At 39.3% G+C, this 19,538-nt stretch overlaps 1 protein-coding gene across 5 annotated transcripts in view; it reads right to left on the bottom strand.

Moving 5' to 3' along the window:
• The window catches only part of CD80 (CD80 molecule), a 60,818-nt gene that overhangs the window by 27,504 nt on the left and 13,776 nt on the right, over window positions 1-19,538 (bottom strand). For 4 of the 5 annotated variants that reach the window (XM_023728844.1, XM_023728847.1, XM_023728846.1 and 1 more), the window contains exons 3-4: window positions 5,813-6,130; window positions 86-367 (exon numbers count right to left, since the gene is read on the bottom strand). In XM_023728844.1, coding sequence (XP_023584612.1) covers window positions 86-367; window positions 5,813-6,130 — 600 coding nt within the window. The remainder of the gene's footprint in view (window positions 1-85; window positions 368-5,812; window positions 6,131-19,538) is intronic. The other variant, XM_023728845.1, reaches the window with a different exon arrangement.

Raw genomic sequence — 19,538 nt, 5'->3', positions numbered from 1 at the left:
GCACACAATTCTAAAATGTATCTGCCTAAGTTAGTTTCTTCTTAGATTCTATACAATAGAAACCTCCCAAAACAATGTTACTTACATATTATCCAGGGGAAGGTCTGTGACACTTGTTGATCTCCATACTTGATAAGACAAACGAAGGTATGGTTTCTTGTCAGATTGAAATGAAGTTCACTGCTGATATTGTAGAGTTCAGTTTCAGGATCTTGGGAAACTGTAAGGTTGATCACATTTAATTGTTCTCCATTTTCCAACCAGGAGAGGCGAGGCTCTGGAAAACCTCCAGAGGTTGAACAGAGTATCTTTTTAATGTCAGCAGATGGGTTTCCCAAGTCAGTTATAATAGGATCATGGAAGTCTACTGAAGAAAGAACAAGGATATTAGAACATATACTTGTGTATCTGTGTGTATGTATACACACCTACTCCTCACTTATTAACTGTCTCATTATCCGACATTTCACATTTATGACAATAACAAAAAAATGCCATGCAACTATTTTGTGCATTAACAATGTATGTCTGGCAGTAATGAATGCCAAGATGCAAAGCAAGAGTAATGCTGGCTGTGGTGGTTAAGGTTTTGTGTCAACTTGGCTGGGCCATGATTCTCAGTGGTTTGGCAGTTATATAATGATGTGATTTGGCAGTTATATAATGATGTAATCATCCTGTTTTGTGATCTGATGTGGTCATCCTCCATTTTCACATAATGACCTGGTCTTTGGACTCTAACCACGTCAATAAGTAAGGAGTGGGTGTGCACACATACAAAGACACACATGTTTGGGTTCATATTTGTAATAAATTATCTAATTTTAATAAGAATGATAAAATAAGATATAATTTGCAGTTTCCTATAAATCATTAGTGGTGTTGTTGTTAGGTACTGTCAAGTCAGTTCTGACTCATAGCAACCCTGTATACAACAGAACAAAACATTGCCTGGTCCTGTGCCATCCTCACAATTGTTGCTATGTTTGATTCCACTGTTGCAGCCACTGTGTCAGTCCATCTCATTGAGTGTCTTCCTCTTGTTGCTCACCCTTTTGCTTTACTAAGCATGATGTCCTTCTCCAGGGACTGGTCCCTCTTGATAACATGTCCAAAGTACATGAGACGGAGTCTTGCCATCGTCCCTTCTGAAGAGCATTCTGGCTGTACTTCTTACAAGACAAATTTGTTCGTTCTTCTGGTAGTGCATGGTATATTCAATATTCTTCACCAACATCATAATTCAAATTCATCATTTTTTCTTTGGTCTTACTCATTGTCCAGCTTTTGCATGCATATGAGGTGATTGAAAATATCATGGCTTGGGTCAGGCACACCTTAGTCCTTATCTTAGCTATCTAGTGCTGCTATAACAGAAATACCACAAGTCGATGGCCTTAACAAACAAATTTATTTTCTCACAGTTTAGGAGCCTAGAAGTCCAAATTCAGGGTGCCAGGTCTAGGGACAGACTTTCTGTCTCTGTCGTCTCTGGGGTAGAGTCCTTTTCTCCTTTCGATATCTGTGGGCCTGGCATTCATTGGAGATCTCCACGTGTCTTGGCATCAATTTTCCCCTGGTCTAGGAGGTTCTCAGCTCAGGATACCACATACTCTCCAGACTCCTCTTTCTTGGTGGCAGGAGATCCCTCCCTCTCTGCCTGATTCTCTCTCCTTTTATCTTTTGTAAGATAAAAGGTGATGCAGGCCACATCCCAGGGAAACTCCCCTTACACCAAATCAGGGCCGTGACCTGAGTAAGGTTGGTGACTTAAGTAAGGCTGATGCATCCCACCCTAATCCTGCCTCATTAGCATAACCAACATAACCTAATCCTCTTTAACATACCTATTCCTGCCTCATTGCTGGGCAGAGGTTAGGATTTACAACATATCACAAAATGGAGGGTAATCAGACAATACTGTGAAGCATGGCCTACCTAAGTTGACACATATTTTTGGGGGGACACAATTTGATCCATGACAGTACTCAAGGTGACATCTTTGCTTTTTAACATTTTAAAGAGGTCTTTTGCAGCAGATTTGCCCAATGCAATAGTCAAATGACTGCTGCTTCCAAGGGTGTTGATTGTGGATCCAAGTAAAATGAAATCTTTGACAACTTCAGTATTTTCTCTGCTTATCATAATGTTGCTTATTCATCCAGTTGTGAGAATTTTTGTTTTCTTTATGTTGAGGCGTAATAATACCGAAGGCTGTAGTCTCTGATCTTCTTCAGTAAGTGCTTCAAGTCCTCTTCACTTTCAGTAAGCAAGGTTATGTCATCTGTATAATGCAGGTTGTTAATGAGTCCTTCCACTCCTGATGCCACATTCTTCATATAGTCCAACTTCTTGGATTATTTGCTCAGCGTACAGATTGAATAAGTATGGTGAAAGGATACAATTCTGACACACACCTTTTATGATTTTAAACCATGCAGTAGCCCCTTGTTCCTTGTTCTGTTTGAATGACTGCTGCTTGGTCTATGTGCAGGTTCCACATGAGCACAGTTGAGTTTTCTGGAATTCCCATTCTTCGCAATGTTATCCATAGTTTGTTATGATCCACACAGTCAAATGCCTTTTCATAGTCAAAAAACACAGGTAAACATCTTTCTCTGCTTTCAGCCAAAATCTGTCTGACATCAGCAGTGATATCCCTTGTTCCATGTCCTCTTCTGATCTGGCTTGAATTTCTGGCAGTTACCTGTTGATGTACTGCTGCAACCATTTTGTAAATATCTTCAGCATACTTTTACTTGCTTGTGATATCAATGATATTGTTCGATAATATCCACATTCTGTTGGATCACCTTTCTTTGGTATAGGCACATATATGGATCTCTTGCAGCCAGTTAGCCAGGTAGCTCTCTTCCACATTTCTTAGCATATATGAGTGAACGATTCCAGTGTTTCATCCATTTGTTGAAACATCTCAATTGGTATTATATCAATTCCTGAAGCTTTGTTTTTCACCGATGCCTTCAGTGCAGCGTGGACTTCTTTTTTCAGTACCATCAGTTCTTGATCATATATTTCCTCCTAAAATGGTTGAACAGTGACCAATTCTTTTTAGTATGGTGACTCTGTGTATTCCTTCCATCTTCTTTTGATGCTTCCTGCGTCGTTCAGTATTTTGCCCGTAGAATCCTTCAGTATTGCAACTCGAGGCTTGAATTTATTCTTCAGTTCTTTCGGCTTTAGAAATGCTGAGCATATTCTTCCCTTTTGGTTTTCTAACCCCAGGTCTTTGCACATTTCGTTATAATACTTTACTTTGTCTTCTTAACCTGCCGTTTGAAATCTTTTGTTCAGTTCTTTTACGTCATCATTTCTCCCTTTTGCTTAGCTACTCTAAGTTAAAGAGCAAGTTTCAGAGTCTCTTCTGACATTTATTTTGGTCCTTTTTTTCTTTCCTGTCTTTTTAATGACCTTTTGCTTTCTTTATGTATGATGTCCTTAATGTCATCCCACAGCTCATCTAGTCTTCTGTCATTAGTATTAAATGTATCAAATCTATTCTTGAGATGGTCTCTAAATTCAGGTGAAATATACTCGAAGTCATACGTTGGCTCTCATGGGAGTGTTTTAATTTTCTTCGCTTCAAATTGAACTTGCATGTGAGCAACTGATGGTCTGTTCCACAGTTGTCCCCTGGCCTTGTTCTGACTGATGATATACCCACTCTTCACTTATCAACGTGGTTAGTTTCCAAAGATCAGGTCGTTATGTGAAAATCAGCCTTATGAGGAAATAGGGAATGACCACATCAGATCACAAAATGGAAGATGACTACATCATTACATAACTTCCAAATTATATCGTTACATAACTGCCAAATTCCATCATTATATAACAACCAAACCACTGAGAATCATGGCCCAGCCAAGTTGACACATAACCATCCCAGCCAGCATTACTCTCACCTTGCACCTCAACATTTGTTACTGCCAGACGTGCAGTTTTAATGCACAGAAGAATTGGATAGTAGATTTTTTACTGTTGTCGTAAATGTGAAATGTTGGATAATGAGGTAGTTGATAAGTGAGGAGTGGGTGTATTGAGCTTCTCCATCATCCATAGATTTAGTCAATTTGATTCCTGTGTATTCCGTCCAGTGAGGTCTACATGTATAGTCACCATTTATGTTATCAAAAAATGGTATTTCCAATGAATAAGTCATTGGTCTTGCAAATTCTATCATGCAATCTCCCATGTCATTTCTATCACCAAGGCCCTGTTTTTCATCTACTGATCCTTCTTCTTTGTTTCCAACTTTCACATTCCAATCACTAATACTGTATTTTTATGCAAATAATGCATGCCTTCTGTATTTGTTTGCCAACCATGCCCTCCCCTTTCAAGGTATTTTCGTAAGCATGCTATGCTAATTTTTTTTACACCAATGTGTGAAAGAAATGACATAGTGGCGCTTACAAAAATACCTCACAGTGGGAGGGCGCGGTTGGCAAACAAGTGTAGAAGGCACACATTATTTGCGTAAAAATATGGTAATAGTGCTTCTTGATTGCATGTTTAATCAATTTCAGACTGCAGAAGTTGGTAAAAATCTTCAGTTTCTTCATCTTTGGCATTAGTGGTTGGTGTGAAAATTTGAATAGTAATCATATTAAGTGGTCTTCCTTGTAGGCATATGGATATTATCCTATCACTGACAGTGCTGTACTTCAGAATAGATTTTGAAATGTTCTTTCCGACAATTAATGTGACGCCATTCATCTTCATTTTGTCATTTCTGATATAGTAGACCATATGATTGTTTGATTCAAAATGGCCAATACCAGTCCTTTTCAGCTGACTAATACCTAGGATATTGATCTTCAAGTGTTTCATTTTATTTTTGACAACTTGCAATTTTCCTTCGTACATTCCACATTCTGATTATTAATGGATGTTTGCAGCTGTTTTTTCTCGTTAATACTTACGTACGATACAAAGACTAATGTAAATTGGTTATACAAATTCCTCCCCACTTTTGATGGAGGTAAGAGGGCACCTTTTACAGAAAGGTGAAGAAGTAGGTTCATGAGAATAAATGTTGGCATATACTTGCATATGTAAGCACAGAGAGAAAAATAATAGATAACATTTATTGAGCTCTTGCTATTTGTTAGACTTAGATATTACCTCATTTCATCTTCACAGCAACCCTATGAGGTCGGCTATAGATCAAAAAAGGTCAAATATCCTTCCTACCCATGATTAGAAAGGCTTGCCCAAACAGGGCTTTGATTCATGAATCTGTTTTCTTCCCTGCGGCAGGCATAAATTATGCAGCCAATTCTCTAACGTCTAACTTAGCCAGGAATGACTGTTAGGTGAAAGCTGCAAATATACAAAAAGTAAATTATCAATTTGAAAATATCAGAATATAATAATACAGAATCCATAGTAATAAAGACAGTCAAAAAGTATTGGGAAATATTTATGCCTGGTTGGTCTTACAACTTTCAACCTACTTTCACAGGAATATATTACTAGATCATGCAGTTAATAGTACAGCTGCATCAAGTCAATTGTGTCCTTATGATTCAGAAGGCACTTCAGGGCATTGTAGACCTCAGAATGATCATTGTGGACTTGGACTGTCAAAGTACAAGAAATGTGCAATAACAGATACTTCCAGGGCATTTTGAGAAATCTGGGCTTATTGTAAAATTAGAGTCTTACTTACCCTAGGAAATGAGATACATTACTGTTTGGTAAAATTTCAACCCAACTCAATGGGAGCATGTCTTTAAGGGCATTAAGAGTCTGCCAACCTAGAGTAAATCAAGAACACCTCACCAACCTCTGATGGATAACTTCACCAAAGCTAGATGTTCCCGCCTGTAAACGCCATTATCAGTCTTCTGAACGATGCAGGTATATGTGCCCTTGTCCGACAGGCGCAGAGCCAGGATGACAATAGAGAGGTTATTGGCGATGTCCACGATGGTTCGGTTCTTGTACTTGGGCCACACCGATATGTTCCCAGATATGATAGTCAGCACCACTTCATTATTCTTTTGCCAGTAGATTCGAAAATTCATCAGTTGCTGTGTGGGAATGTTGTAATCACAGGACAGCACTGCCATTTCCTTCACTGCCTTGGTCACCTGGCTGTCACCTAAGGGGAGGTAAACAGAGCAAGGTTTCATATAGAACTCAGAGCCTTGTGCCTAGGGACTACACATGATCAGAGCATCCAGTCTTTTCAGTCCCCAGTGTTTTTAAAATGTTTTAGAGGTCACCGTTTAGAAAACCGAATATGGTTGCTGAAAAATAAATTTGATTTCTAAAATATAAAATAATTAAGACACATCACTTAAAACATGCTCACGGACCAATAATTATAGTGTAATTCATGTATTTCCTTTTTCTTGAGGATTTTCCAAAGACGTGGGATTTGGAATCAACATGAGCCCTCTCTCAGACCAGGTAGTTTTTAGTCCTATTACTTCTTATTTCCTTTACCCAATATAACACCACCTCCAAGAAAAGTCAGCCCTGGCCAAGATACTGAGGAGACTCATGGTAGAGGGAAAGGCATTCCTGCCCATCTGTCAGGAGCTCCTGTGTCGAATCACCCTTCATATTGTCTATTCATCACTCCCTTCATTTTTGCTTCCTCTATGGCTCTTCTAGGGCTCCCTAGGTGGCACAGATTGTTAAGTGCTTGACTACTAGCCAAAAGGTTGGTGATTCGAACTCACCTAGAGGCACCATGAAAGACAGGCCTGGCGATCTGCTTCTGAAAGGTCACAGCCTTGAAAACCCAATGGAGCAGTTCTACTCTGGACACGTGGGGTCACCATGGATCAAAATCAATAGCAACTAACAACAACATGGCTTCTCTATAGAGGAGAATAAGTACTGTTTCATTTAATCCCCCTTTCATCACTGTATAAGTCTCCCATTTTACAGGTGAGTCAACTGAGGCTCTGAGAGGTTCAGGAAACCTAGGATAGGTCAGGTGAGTCTAAGATTGCATGTGCCTGTGATTCTGCCAATCATAAGGGAAGAATAAGGGAGGTAGATGAAAGAGAATTACAAAAAGTAATTGCATTACTTATTTAAAATATATACTTTTTCTGGCTAAAGTAACGTACCTTTTTTGAGTAAGTGACATCCCATTTCTTTGAAAATTCTTGTACTACAGATGTAAAACAGATACTTCCAGGGAAATCCACTTACAGAAGGCCTCCTTCCTGCCTCTGTTCCCTTGTCACTTGCTTAGGTAATTTTCACTGCTCCTGAGAATCAAGGGAGATTTCAACTGCAAAGACCTAACTCTTGGAGTGCACTGCCTTTTCCATTCTTTTTTTTTTTTTTAATTTTTTCCCATACAAAAATTTATACATACATTGTTATGTGACTCTAATTGCTCTCCCCATACTGTGACAGCACACTCCTCCTTTCCACCCCGGATTCCCCATGTCCATTCAACCAGCTCCTAACCCTCTCTGCCTTCCCATCTCACCTCCGGACAGAAGCTCCCCATGTAGTCGCTTGTATCTACTTGAGCTAAGAGGCACACTCCTCATGAGTATCACTTTATCCATTTCTGCCCCCAATTGCACATGGTGCAGTAATGTACCGACACATAACTTGCACATATGCACAGATTCATTTTAATGCTAGAAGCTAGGGATAGATTCTAGGCGGATTAAACCAAAACCAAACTCGTTGCTGTTGAGTTGATTCCGACTCACGGTGACCCCATGTGTTACAGAGTAGAACTGCTCCGTAGGGTTTTCTTGGCTGTAATACTTGCAGAAGCAGAGTGTCAGGCCTTTATTCTATGATGCTGCTGAGTGGGTTCGCCAATCTTTAGGTTTGTAGTCGACTGCAAACTGTTTGCTAAAAACAGTCAGTCTCATGTAACTCTAATGGCTTGGCACAGGAATAAAGTCTGTCCTGTTTCTTTAACACACACCCTGGTTCACCCTCATTTACTTGGCTGACATAGAATTTGTAGGTTCTCAGGACTGGGTAATATATATACATATATATATATATATTGTTTATTATGCTTTAGGTGAAAGTTTACAGCTCAAGTTAATTTCTCATTCAAAAAATTTATACACATAATATTTTGTGACATTAGTTGCAATCCCCACAATGTGACAGCACACTCCCCCTTTCCACCCTGAGTTCCCTGTGTCCATTTGACCAGTTTTGTCCTTTCCTGCCTTCTCATCCTGCCTCCAGACAGGAGCTGCCCATTTTGTCTCATATATCTGATTGAACTAAGAAGCACATTCCTCACGTGTATTATTTTTTGTTTTGTAGTCCTATCTGATCTTTGTCTGAAGAGTGGGCTTCAGGAATGGTTTCAGTTCTGGGTTAACAGTGCATCTGGGGGCCTTAGTTTCAGGGGATCCTCCAGTCTCTGTCAGACCATTAAGTCTGGTCTTTTTATGTGCATTTGAGTTGTGTATTACATTTTTATCCTGCTCTGTCTGGGACTCTCTGTTGTGTTCCTTATCAGGGTGGTCATTGGTGGTAGCTGGGTACCATCTAGTTCTTCTGGTCTCAGGCTGGTAGAGTCTCTGGTTCATTTGATCCTTTAGTCCTTTGGGCTAGTATTTTCCTTGTGTCTTTGGTTTTCTTCATTCTCCCTTGCTCCAAGTGGAATGGGACCAATTGATGTATCTCAGATGGCCACTTGCATGCTTTTAAGACCCCAGATGCCACTCACCAATGTGGGATGTAGAACATTTTCTTTATAAACTATGTTATACCAGTTGACCTAGATGTCCCCCGAAACTATGGTCCCCAGGCTCCAGCCCCAGTTACTCTGTCCCTCAAAGTGTTTTGATGTGTCCAGGAAACTTCTTAGCTTTTGCTTTGGTACAGTTGTGCTGACTTCCCCTGTATTGTATGTTGTCCTTCCCTTCACTGAAGTTGGTCCTTGTCTACTATCTAGTTAGTGATTTTTTCCCTTCCCCTCACTCCCCACTCTTGTAACCATCAAAGAATGCTTTTTTCTGTGTTTAAACCTTTTCTTGAGTTCTTACAATAGCGATCTCATATAATATTTGTCCTTTTGTGACTGACTTATTTCACTCAGCATAATGCCCTCCAGATTCATCCATGTTGTGAGATGTTTTGTGGATTCATCGTTGTTCTTTATAGTTGCATAGTATTACATTGTGTGTATGTACCATAGTTTGTTTATCCGTTTGTCTGTTGATGGGCCTTTAGGTTGTTTCCATGTTTTTGCTATTGTGAATAGTGCTGCAACGAACATGGGTGTGCATATTTATTCTTGTGATTACTCTTATTTCTCTCAGGTATTTTTCTAGGAGTGGAAATTTTGGATCATATAGTACTTCTATTTCTAGCTTTTTAAGGAAGTTCCATATCATTTTCCAAAGTGATTGTACCATTTTACATTACCACTAGCAGTGCATAAGAATTCCAATTTCTCCACAATCTCACCAACATTTGTTATTTTGTGTTTTTTGGATTAGTGCCAGCCTTGTTGGGGTGAGATGGTATCTCAAAGTGGTTTTGATTTGCATTTCTCTAATGGCTAATGATTGTGAGCATTTCCTCGTGTCTTTTAGCCACCTGATGTCTGCTTTGGTGAAGTGCCTGTTCGTATCATTTGCCCATTTTTTAAACTTGATTATCTGTCTTTTTGTTGTTGAGGTGTTGCAGCATCTTGTAGATTTTAGAGATTAGACCCTTATTGGATGTGTCGTAGCAAAAAATTTTTTCCCAGTCTGTAGATTGTCTTTTTACTCTTTTGGTGAAGTCTTTTGATGAGCATAAGTGTTTGATTTTTAGGAGCTCCCAGTTATCTAGTTTCCCTTCTGGTGTTTGTGCATTGTTACTTGTGGTTTGTATATTATTTATGCCATGTATTAGGGCCCCTAGTGTTGTCCCTATTTTTTTTCCATGATCTTTATCATTTTAGATTTTGTATTTAGATCTTTGATCCATTTTGAGTTAGTTTTTGTATATGGTGTGAGGTGTGGGTCCTGTTTGATTTGTTGACAGATGGATATAGACCATTTGTTAAACAGCCTGTCTTTTCTGCATTTAACAGACTTTGGGCCTTTGTCAAACATCTGCTGCTCATAGGTGAATGGATTTATGTCTGGGTTCTCAGTTCTATTCCACTGGTCTATGTATCTGTTGTTGTACCAGTACCAGGCTGTTTTGACTACTGTGGTAGTATCATAGGTTGTAAAATCAGGTGGTGTGAGGCCTCCCACTTGGTTCTTCTTCTTCAGTAATGCTTTACTTATCCGAGGCCTCTTCCCTTTCCATATAAAGTTGGTGATGTTATTCTCCATCTCATTAAAAAACGCTGTTGGAATTTGGATCAGGATTGCATTGTATCTGTAGATCGCTTTGGGTAGAATCAACATTTTCATAATGTTGAGTCTTCCTATCCATGAGCATGGTATGTTTTTCCCCTTATGTAGGTCTCTTTTGGTTTCTTGCAGGAGTGTTTTGTTGTTTTCTTTGTATAGGTCTTTTATGTCTATGGTTAGATTTATTCTTAAGTACTTTATTTTCTTGGGGGCTATTGTAAAGGCTTTTGGTTTGGTGATATCCTTTTTGAAGTTCTCTTTGTTGGTGTAGAGGAATCCAACTGATTTTTTATGTTTATCTTGTATCCTGATACTATGCTGAAATCTTCTACTATTTCCAGTAGTTTTCTTGTGGATTCTTTGGGGTTTTCTATGTATAAGATCACATCATCTGCAAATAGAGATACTTTTACTTCTTCGTTACCAATTTTGATGCCCTTTATTTCTTTTTCTTGCCTTATTGCTCTGGCTAGGACCGCCAGTACAATGTTGAATAAGAGTGGTGATAAAGGGCATGCTTGTCTGGTTGCCATTCTCAAGGGGAATGCTTTTAGTCTCTCTCCATTTAGGATGATGTTGGCTATTGGCTTTGTATAAATACCCCTTATTAAGCTGAGGAATTTCCCTTCTATTCCTATTTTTCTGAGAGTTTTTATCAGGAATGGTGTTGGACTTTGTCAAATGCCTTTTTTGCATTGATTGATAAGATCATGTGGTTCTTATCTTTTGCTTTATTTATGTGACAGATTATATTAATTGATTTTCTAATGTTGAACCATCCCTGCGTTCCTGGTGTGAATTCCACTTGGTCATGATGAATTATTTTTTTGATAAATACTGTTGAATTCTATTGGCTAGAATTTTGTTGAGGATTTTTGTATCTATGTTCATGAGGGATATTGGTCAGTAATTTTCTTTTTTTGTGGTGTCTTTGCCTGGTTTTGGTATCAGGGTTATGCTGGCTTCATAGAATGAGTTTGGGAGTATTCTTTCCTTTTCTATGCTCTGAAATACATTTAGTAGTACTGGTGGTAACTCTTCTCTGAAAGTTTTTAGACTTCTCTAGTGAAGCCATCTGGGCCAGGGCTTATTTTGTTGTTGTTGTTGTTGGGAGTTTTTTTTTTTTTTTAATTTCCTCTTCAATCCCTTCTTTTGTTATGGGTTTATTTAGTTTTTCTACCTCAGTTTGTGTTAGGTTAGGTAGATAGTGTGTTTCTAGAAATTTGTCCATTTCTCTACGTTTTCAAATTTGTTGGAATACAATTTTTCATAGTATTCTGTCATGATCCTTTTTATTTCAGTTGGATCTGTTGTGATATTACCCATCTCATTTCTTATTTGGGTTATTTGCTTCCTCTCCTGTTTTTCTTTTGTCAGTTTGGCCAATAGTTTATCAATTTTGTTGACCTTTTCAAAGAACCAGCTTTTGATCTTGTCAACTCAATTGTTTTTCTTTTCTGTTTCATTTATTTTTGCTCTAATCTTTATTATTTCCTTTCTTCTGGTGCCTATGGGCTTCTTTTGCAGTTCTCCTTCTATTTGTTCCAGATGTAGGATTAATATTTTGATTTTGGCCCTTTCTTCTTTTTGGATGTATGCAATTGTTGCCATAAATTGACCCCTGAGCACTGCTTTTGCTGTGTCCCAAAGGTTTTGGTAAGATGTATTTTCATTCTCATTTGATTCTATGAATTTCTTTATTCTGTCTTTTATTTCTTCTATAACCCAGTAGTTTTTAAGCAAGATGTTGTTCAGTTTCCATGTATTTGATTTTTTTCCTTGCTTTTTCTGTTGTTGATTTCTACTTGTATGGCATTATGGTCAGAAAAGGTGCTTTGTAATATTTTGATGTTTTCGATGGTAAGGCTTGCTTTGTGGCCTAACATGTGGTATATTCTGGAGAATGTTCCATACACTTTGGAAAGGAATGTGTACTTCTCTGCTGTTAGGTCGAGTGTTCTTTGAGGTCAAGTTGATTGATTGTGGCATTTAGATCTTCCGTATCTTTATTGAGTTTCTTTCTAGATGTTCTGTCTTTTACCAAAAGTGATGTGTTTCTCTTTTCAGTGCTGCTAGAGTTTGTTTTATGTATTTTGGAGCCCTGTCCTTGGTTGCATATGTATTTATGATGGTTATGTCTTCCTGGTGTATTGACGCTTTAATCATTATATAGTGTCTTTCCTTACCCTTCTTGGTGGATTTTGCGTTAAAGTCTATTTTGTCAGAGATTAATATTGCCAGTCCTCCTCTTTTTTGGTTGTTGTTTGCTTGATATATATATTTTCCATTCTTTGAGTTTTAGTTTGTGTTTTTGTGCCTAAGGTGTGTCTCTTGTAGACAGATCGTGTTTTTTTAATCCATTGTGCCACTCTCTCTGTCTCTTTATTGGTGCATTTAGGCTATTTACATTCAGTCTAATTATTGATAGGTATGAGTTTACTGCTGTCATTTTTATTTATTTATTTTTTTGTGGTATTGACAGTTTCTTTGTTCCACTTAATTTTCTGTGCTGAGTCCTTTTTATTTATATATTTTCTTTTCATCTTTTTAATTATTGTTGATTTTGTGTTTGCTGAGTCCTTTATGTTTTTCTTCTTTTTTACTTTGATGGGTAGGTTTGTTAGCTTCCTTTGTGATTACCTGGAAATTTGCCTTTATTTTTCTAAATTTAAACCAATCTTTTATTTCTGGATACGTCTTAACTTCCTCTCCATATGGAAGTTCTGTGAGTACACTGTTTATTCTCTCTTTTTTATTTTGATGTTGTCATCATTTACGTATTGACGTCTCTGGTTCCCTATTTTCAGTCCTTTAGCTTTGATTTGTTTTTGTGAATTCCCTATCTGGGTTGAGAACTGGTTGATCTGTCTTGTTTCTAGTCTCGGATTGTTGTCTGATATTGTTGGTTCTCTAACCAGAGGATTCCCTTTAAAATTTCTTGTAATTCTGGTTTGGTTTTTACAAATTTCCTTAACTTCTTTTTATCTGGGAATGACCTAATTTCACCATCATATTTGAGAGACAGTTTTGCTGGATGTATAATTCTTGGCTGGCAGTTTTTTTCCTTCGAGGCTTTATGTATATCATCCGATTGCCTTCTTGCATGCATGGTTTCTGTTGAGTAGTCAGAGCTTAGTCTTATTGGTTCTCCTTTGTAGGTGACTTCGTTTATCCCTAGCTGCTCTGAAGATTCTATCTTTGCCTTTGGTTTTGGGAAGTTTGATTATGACATGTCTTGGTGAGTTTCTTTTGGGGTGTAGCCTGTATGGAGTTTGTTGAGGTTCTTGCATAGATATCTTCTCGTCTTGCATGGTATCAGGGAAGTTTTCTTTCTTGAATCCTCAACAATTCTCTCTCTGTGTTTCCTGTTATCTGCCCCTGTTCTGGTACTCCAATCCTCTTGATAGTGTCCCATTTAATTCTTAGGGTTTCTTCTTTTTTTTTGGTTCTTTTTTTTCTGATTTTTCCTCAAATAATTTGGTGTCAAAGAATTTATCTTCAATCTCACTAATTCTGACTTCCATTTTCTCAATTCTGCTTCTTTCTATGACCTTCTATTGAGTTGTCTATTTCTGAAATTTTATTGTTAATTTTTTGGATTTCTAGGTGCTATCTCGGTGTGGTTTTTATCAGTCTGTAGTTTTTTTATTTTATTTTGCTTTTGGCGAAAGTTTATAGCTTGTTAATTTCTCATACAAAAATTTATACACATATTATTATGCGACATTAATTGCATTCTCTACAATGTGACAGCACACTCCCCCTTTCTACCCTGGGGTTCTTGTGCCCATTCAATCAGTTCCTATCTCTTCCTGCCTTCTTATCCTGTCTCTGGACAGGAGCCACCCATTTGATCTTGTATATCTGATTGAACTAAGAAGCACACTCCTCATGTGTATTACTTTTTGTTTTATAGTCTAGTCTAATCTTTGTCTGAAGAGCGGGTTTCAGGAATGGTTTTAGTTCTGGGTTAACAGAGTGTCTGGGGACCATAATCTCGGAGGTTCCTCCAGTCTCTGTCAGACCATTAAGTCTGGCTTTTTACGTGAATTTGAGTTCTGCTCTGTACTTTTCTCCTGCTCCGTCTGGGACACTCTATTGTATTCCCTGTCAGGGCGGTCATTGGTGGTAGTTGGGCACCATCTAGTTCTTCTGGTCTCAGGCTGGTGGAGTCTTTGGTTATGTGGACCTTTTGTCTCTTGGGCCAATATTTTCCTTGTGTCTTTGGTTTTCTTTATTTTCCTTTGATCCTAGTGCATTGGGACCAATTGATGCATTTTAGATGGCTGCTCACAAGCTTTAAGACCCCAGACTACACTCAACAAAGTGGGATGTAGAACATTTTCTTAATAAACTTTGTTATGCCAATTGACCTAGATGTCCCCTGAAACTATAGTCATCAGGCCTCATCCCCAGTTACTCTGTCCCTCAAAGTGTTTGAATGGGTTCAGGAAACTTCTTAGCTTTTGCTTTGGTCCGGTTGTGTTGACTTCGCCTGTATTGTGTGTTGTCCTTCCCTTCATCAGCCTATTAATTTTGTCGTTTTGTTCTTCTGTTGTTTTCCTGAATTCCTCTATTGCTTTGTGTGTGTGTGTACCTTGGCTTTGTCTGAGTTTTTCCTGATCTCCTTCCTGATATCTTGGAGAGCTCTGTATATTAGTCTTTTGAATTCTTTCTCAGGTAGTTCCATTACCTTATCTTCTTTTGGAAGACTTCTTGGTTCTTTATTTTGGTCGCTTGCTGGAGCAATCTTGACCTGCTTCTTTATGTGATTTCATATTGACTCTTATCTCCCAGGCATCAATGTTGTTGTTGTTGTTAGGTGCCATTGAGTTGGTCCTGAGTCATAGCGACCCTACATACAACAGAATGAAATACTACCTGGTCCTGTGCCATCCTCACAATCATTGTTAATGAGTCTTCCTCCAATCCTGATGCCCCATTCTTCTTCATATAATCCAGCTTCTCAGATTATTTGCTCAGCATACAGACTGAATAGGTATGGTGAAAGGATACAACCCTAACGCACACCTTTCCTGACTTCAGACCACTCAGTATTCCCTTGTTCTGTTCGAACAACTGCCTCTTAATCTATGTACAGGTTTCTCATGGGTACAATTAAGTGTTCTGGATTTCCAATTCTTCTCAATGTTATCCATAATTTGTTATGATCCACACAGTTGAATGCCTTTGCACGGTCAATAAAACACAGGTAAACATCTTTTTGGTATTCTCTGCTTTCAGCCAGGATCCCTCTGACATCAGCAATGATATCCCTGGTTCCATGTCCTCTTCTGAATCTGACTTGAATTCCTGGCAATCCCCTGTTGATATTCTGCTGCAACCCTTTTTTAATTATCTTCAGCAAAATTTTACTTGCATGTGATATAAATGATATTGTTTGATAATTTCTGTGTTCTGTTGGATCACCTTTCTTGGGAATAGGCATAAATATGGATCTCTTCCAGTTGGTTGGCCTGGTAGCTATCTTCCAAATTTCTTGGCATAGACGAGTGAGTACTTCCAGTGCTGCATCAAACATCTCAGTTGGTATTCCATCAATTCCTGGAGCTTTGTTTTTTGCCAGTGTCTTCAGTGCAGCTTGGACTTCTTCCTTCAATACGATCGGTTCCTGATCATATGCTACTGCCTGAAATGGTTGAACATCTACCAAATTCTTTTTGGTAAATTAACTCTGTGTATTCCTTCCATCTTCTTTTGATGCTTTCTGTATTTAATATTTTCCCTGTAGATTCTTTCAATATTGCGGCGTTTGAGGCTTGAATTTTTTCTTCAGTTCTTTCAGCTTGAGAAATGCTGAGTGTGTTCTTCCCTTCTGGTTTTTCCCTCTCCATGTCTTTGCACGTCATTATAATACTTTGTCTTCTCGAGCTGCCCTTTGAAATCTTCTGTTCAGACCTTCTACTTCATCATTTCTTCCTTTCACTTTTACTACGTGCCGTTCAAGATAAAGTTTCAGTGTCTCTTCTGACATCCATTTTGGTCTTTTCTTTCTTTCCTCTCTTTTTTATGACTTCTTGCTTTCTTTGTGTATGATGTCCTTGATGTTATTCCACAACTCGTCTGGCCTTTGGTCATTAGTGTTAAATGTGTCAGATCTATTCTTGAGCTGGTTCTAAATTCAGGTGGAATATACTTAAGGTCGTACTTTGAGTCTCATGGACTTGTTCTAATTTTCTTCAGTTTCAACTTGAATTTTCATACCCGTGCATCTGTCAGTGTGTCATACTGTGGGGCTTGTGTGTTGCTATGACGGTGGAAGCTATGCCATCGGTATTCAAATACCAGCAGAGTCACCCATGGCAGATAGGTTTCAGCTGAGCTTCCAGACTAAGACAGACTAGGAAGAAGGACCAGGTGGTCTACCTCTGAAAAGAATTAGCCAATGAAAGCCTTATGAATAGCAGCAGAACATTGTCTGATATAATGCTGGAAGATGAGCCCCTCAGGTTGGAAGGCACTCAAAATATGACTGGGGAAGAGCTTCCTGCTCAAAGTACAGTCGACTGTAATGATGTGGATGGAGTCAAGCTTTCGGGACCTTCATTTGCTGATGTGGCATGACTCAAAATGAGAAGAAACATCTGCAAATATTCATTAATAATCAGTACGTGGAATGTACAAAGTATGAATCTAGGAAAATTGGAAATTGTCAAAAATGAAATGGAATGCATAAACATTGATACGATATCCTAGGCATTGGTGACCTGAAATGGACTGTTATTGATCATTTTGAATTGAACAATCATATGGTCTGCTATGCTGGGAATGACAGATTGAAGACAAAGGGCATTGCATTCATCATCAAAAAGAACATATCAAGATCTATCATGAAGTACAACGCTGCCAGTGATAGGATAATATCCATACGCCCACAAGGAAGATCAGTTAATAACAACCATTATTTAAATTTATGCACCAACCACTGAGGCCAAAGATGAAGAAATTGAAGATTTTTACCAACTTCTGCAGTCTGAAATTGATCAAACATGCAATCCAGATGCATTGATAATTACTGGTGATTGGAATGTGAAAGTTGGAAACCAAAAAGAAGGATCGATAGTTGGAAAATATGGCCTTGGTGATAGAAACAATGCTGGTGATCACATGATAGAATTTTGTAAGACCAATGACTTCTTCACTGCAAATATCTTTTTTCACCAACATAAATGGCAACTATACAAGTGGACCTTGCTAGATGGAATACACAGGAATCAAATCGACTACAATTGTGGAAAAAGACGATGGAAAAACTCAATATCATCAGTCAGAACAGGGCCAGGGGCCAACTGGGAGGCATCACTAAGTTATTGTATTTATTTATTGTATGTTTGTTTACTGTGTCCTAAATTTTGTTTTGTTTTGATATGCCCAAGTAGGCTGGGCATGTGAGCTACTTTGGTTGCTGGTGTCTTTGAAGCTCTCACTGTTTCCAGGTGGTCAGGGCAGCTACTAGGTGTGTGATCCCAGGAGTCTGTTTACTTCTCTTGTAGGGGTGCGGCACAGGTGTCCAGGTTGTTGGTCACTGAGTATGTGATGCAGACTCTCACCTACAGTCCTAGATGGACAGGTCTGCATAGGGAGCAGGCACAGGTATCTGTCTGCAGTAGGGGGCTATGTGTGGAGCAAGGCTGGGGGCTGATGGCTGCCCCTGGGTGCTTGGATGGAGGGTGTGTCCTTGACACTTAGAGTGTGTAGTGGCGGGGGTTATTGCAGCTGGTCCTTGGACACCCGGTGCTGTTGGCTGGAAGGACTGGGAGGCATCACTTATTCTCAGACCCCTGTCGTGGGTGACTAGATGGAGTGGGTGCTACCGCCAGTCCTCAGGCCCCTGGTGTGGGTTGGTGAAGCCCCTGTTTAGGGGGCAGGGTGATGTCATATGCCACAAATCTGCAGCTCCCCATTGGCATGCCCTGCTGTTTTATGCTAATGAGGGCATGTGGTATTAGATCGGCCCACACAGATCTGTGCAGGGGTGAAGGGCGCTGCAAGTCCATGGACCCCTTATGCCAGTGGTTGGCAAAGTGGCCATGAGACTGGTGTGGGAGTGGAGAGTCCTGAGTTCTGGAATGGGAAATACCTTAAAGAGAATAAGGAGTGAGTGCCCTCTGCTAACACCCCTGCCTAGAGGGCTCTTGTTGGTGTAGAAAGAACGTGGGCTTTTTAGAGTTCAGTAAACTTCACAGTAGCTGTGTGACCTTAGCCAAATTACTTAACCTCTCTGAACCCCAGTCTTCTCGTTGGTTCTTATGAGGATTCCATGAGAGGATTTATGGCAACCATGTAATTTAGTACCTAGGCACTCACCAAATATGAGTCCCATTCACCTTTCTCCAAGGGAGGAGGAATTTACTAACTTCTAAGGCTGTGAATTCCGTCTTTGGGGTGTTTGATTTAAGAAGCTTTGCTTTGAGTTGAAACCTGTTTCCCTCTGGCTTCTACATGCGAGGGCCTTTTAGGACACATCATATCCTTTTTTCGTAGCAGGACCTGCAGATACTTGAGGATAGTGATGTCCTTGCTCAGATTGTTCTCCTGTAGGTTCCTCCACCTGTCCCTGACTGACTGGGCTTTGAGTACCCTCACTTTCCTAGTCACACAATTTAGTTTGTGTATATTCCTTTGAGGTCCTTGAGTGGTGCAAATGCACGTTACTGCCAACCTAAAGGTTGGCGGTTTGAACCCACCCAGCAGTACTGGGGAAGAAAGACCTGGTGATCTGCTTTCATTAAGATTACAGCCAAGAAAACCCTATGGAGCAGTTCAACTCTGTAACATATGGGGTTGCCATGAGTTGGAATTAATGTGATGGCAACTAACAAAAAGAATATGTCCCTTTGTGAGAGCAAGCCGACGAAATCTAACATTTCAGACATACGTTGTGTGACTGTCTTAGAGTAGAGCTGGGTTCTCACCTCCTTTATCTAAATCTGCTATATATGCAGCCTAAAGTTGAATTCAATGCTTTAGCAGCCACCTTACAGCTTAGATACTTGTTAACTATGTTAACGACTAAAACCCCTTATTTTTCTACCTATACGTGCCACTAAGCCCTGCCCCCATCTCCAGTTCACACCCCACTGAATGAGTGAATTACTTCCAATGATGTCACCTAACAAGAATTATCCAGGCTTTTCCTTTTCCCTGCAGTTCCATGTGATGGCACGTCTGAGCATTCAGGAATAT

This window comes from Trichechus manatus, unplaced genomic scaffold (genome assembly GCF_000243295.1).
Source record: "Trichechus manatus latirostris isolate Lorelei unplaced genomic scaffold, TriManLat1.0 scaffold00026, whole genome shotgun sequence".
Taxonomy (NCBI): Eukaryota; Metazoa; Chordata; class Mammalia; order Sirenia; family Trichechidae; genus Trichechus; species Trichechus manatus.
The sequence above is the reverse complement of the archived record's forward strand: the minus strand, read 5'-3'. Positions and strand labels throughout refer to the sequence as shown.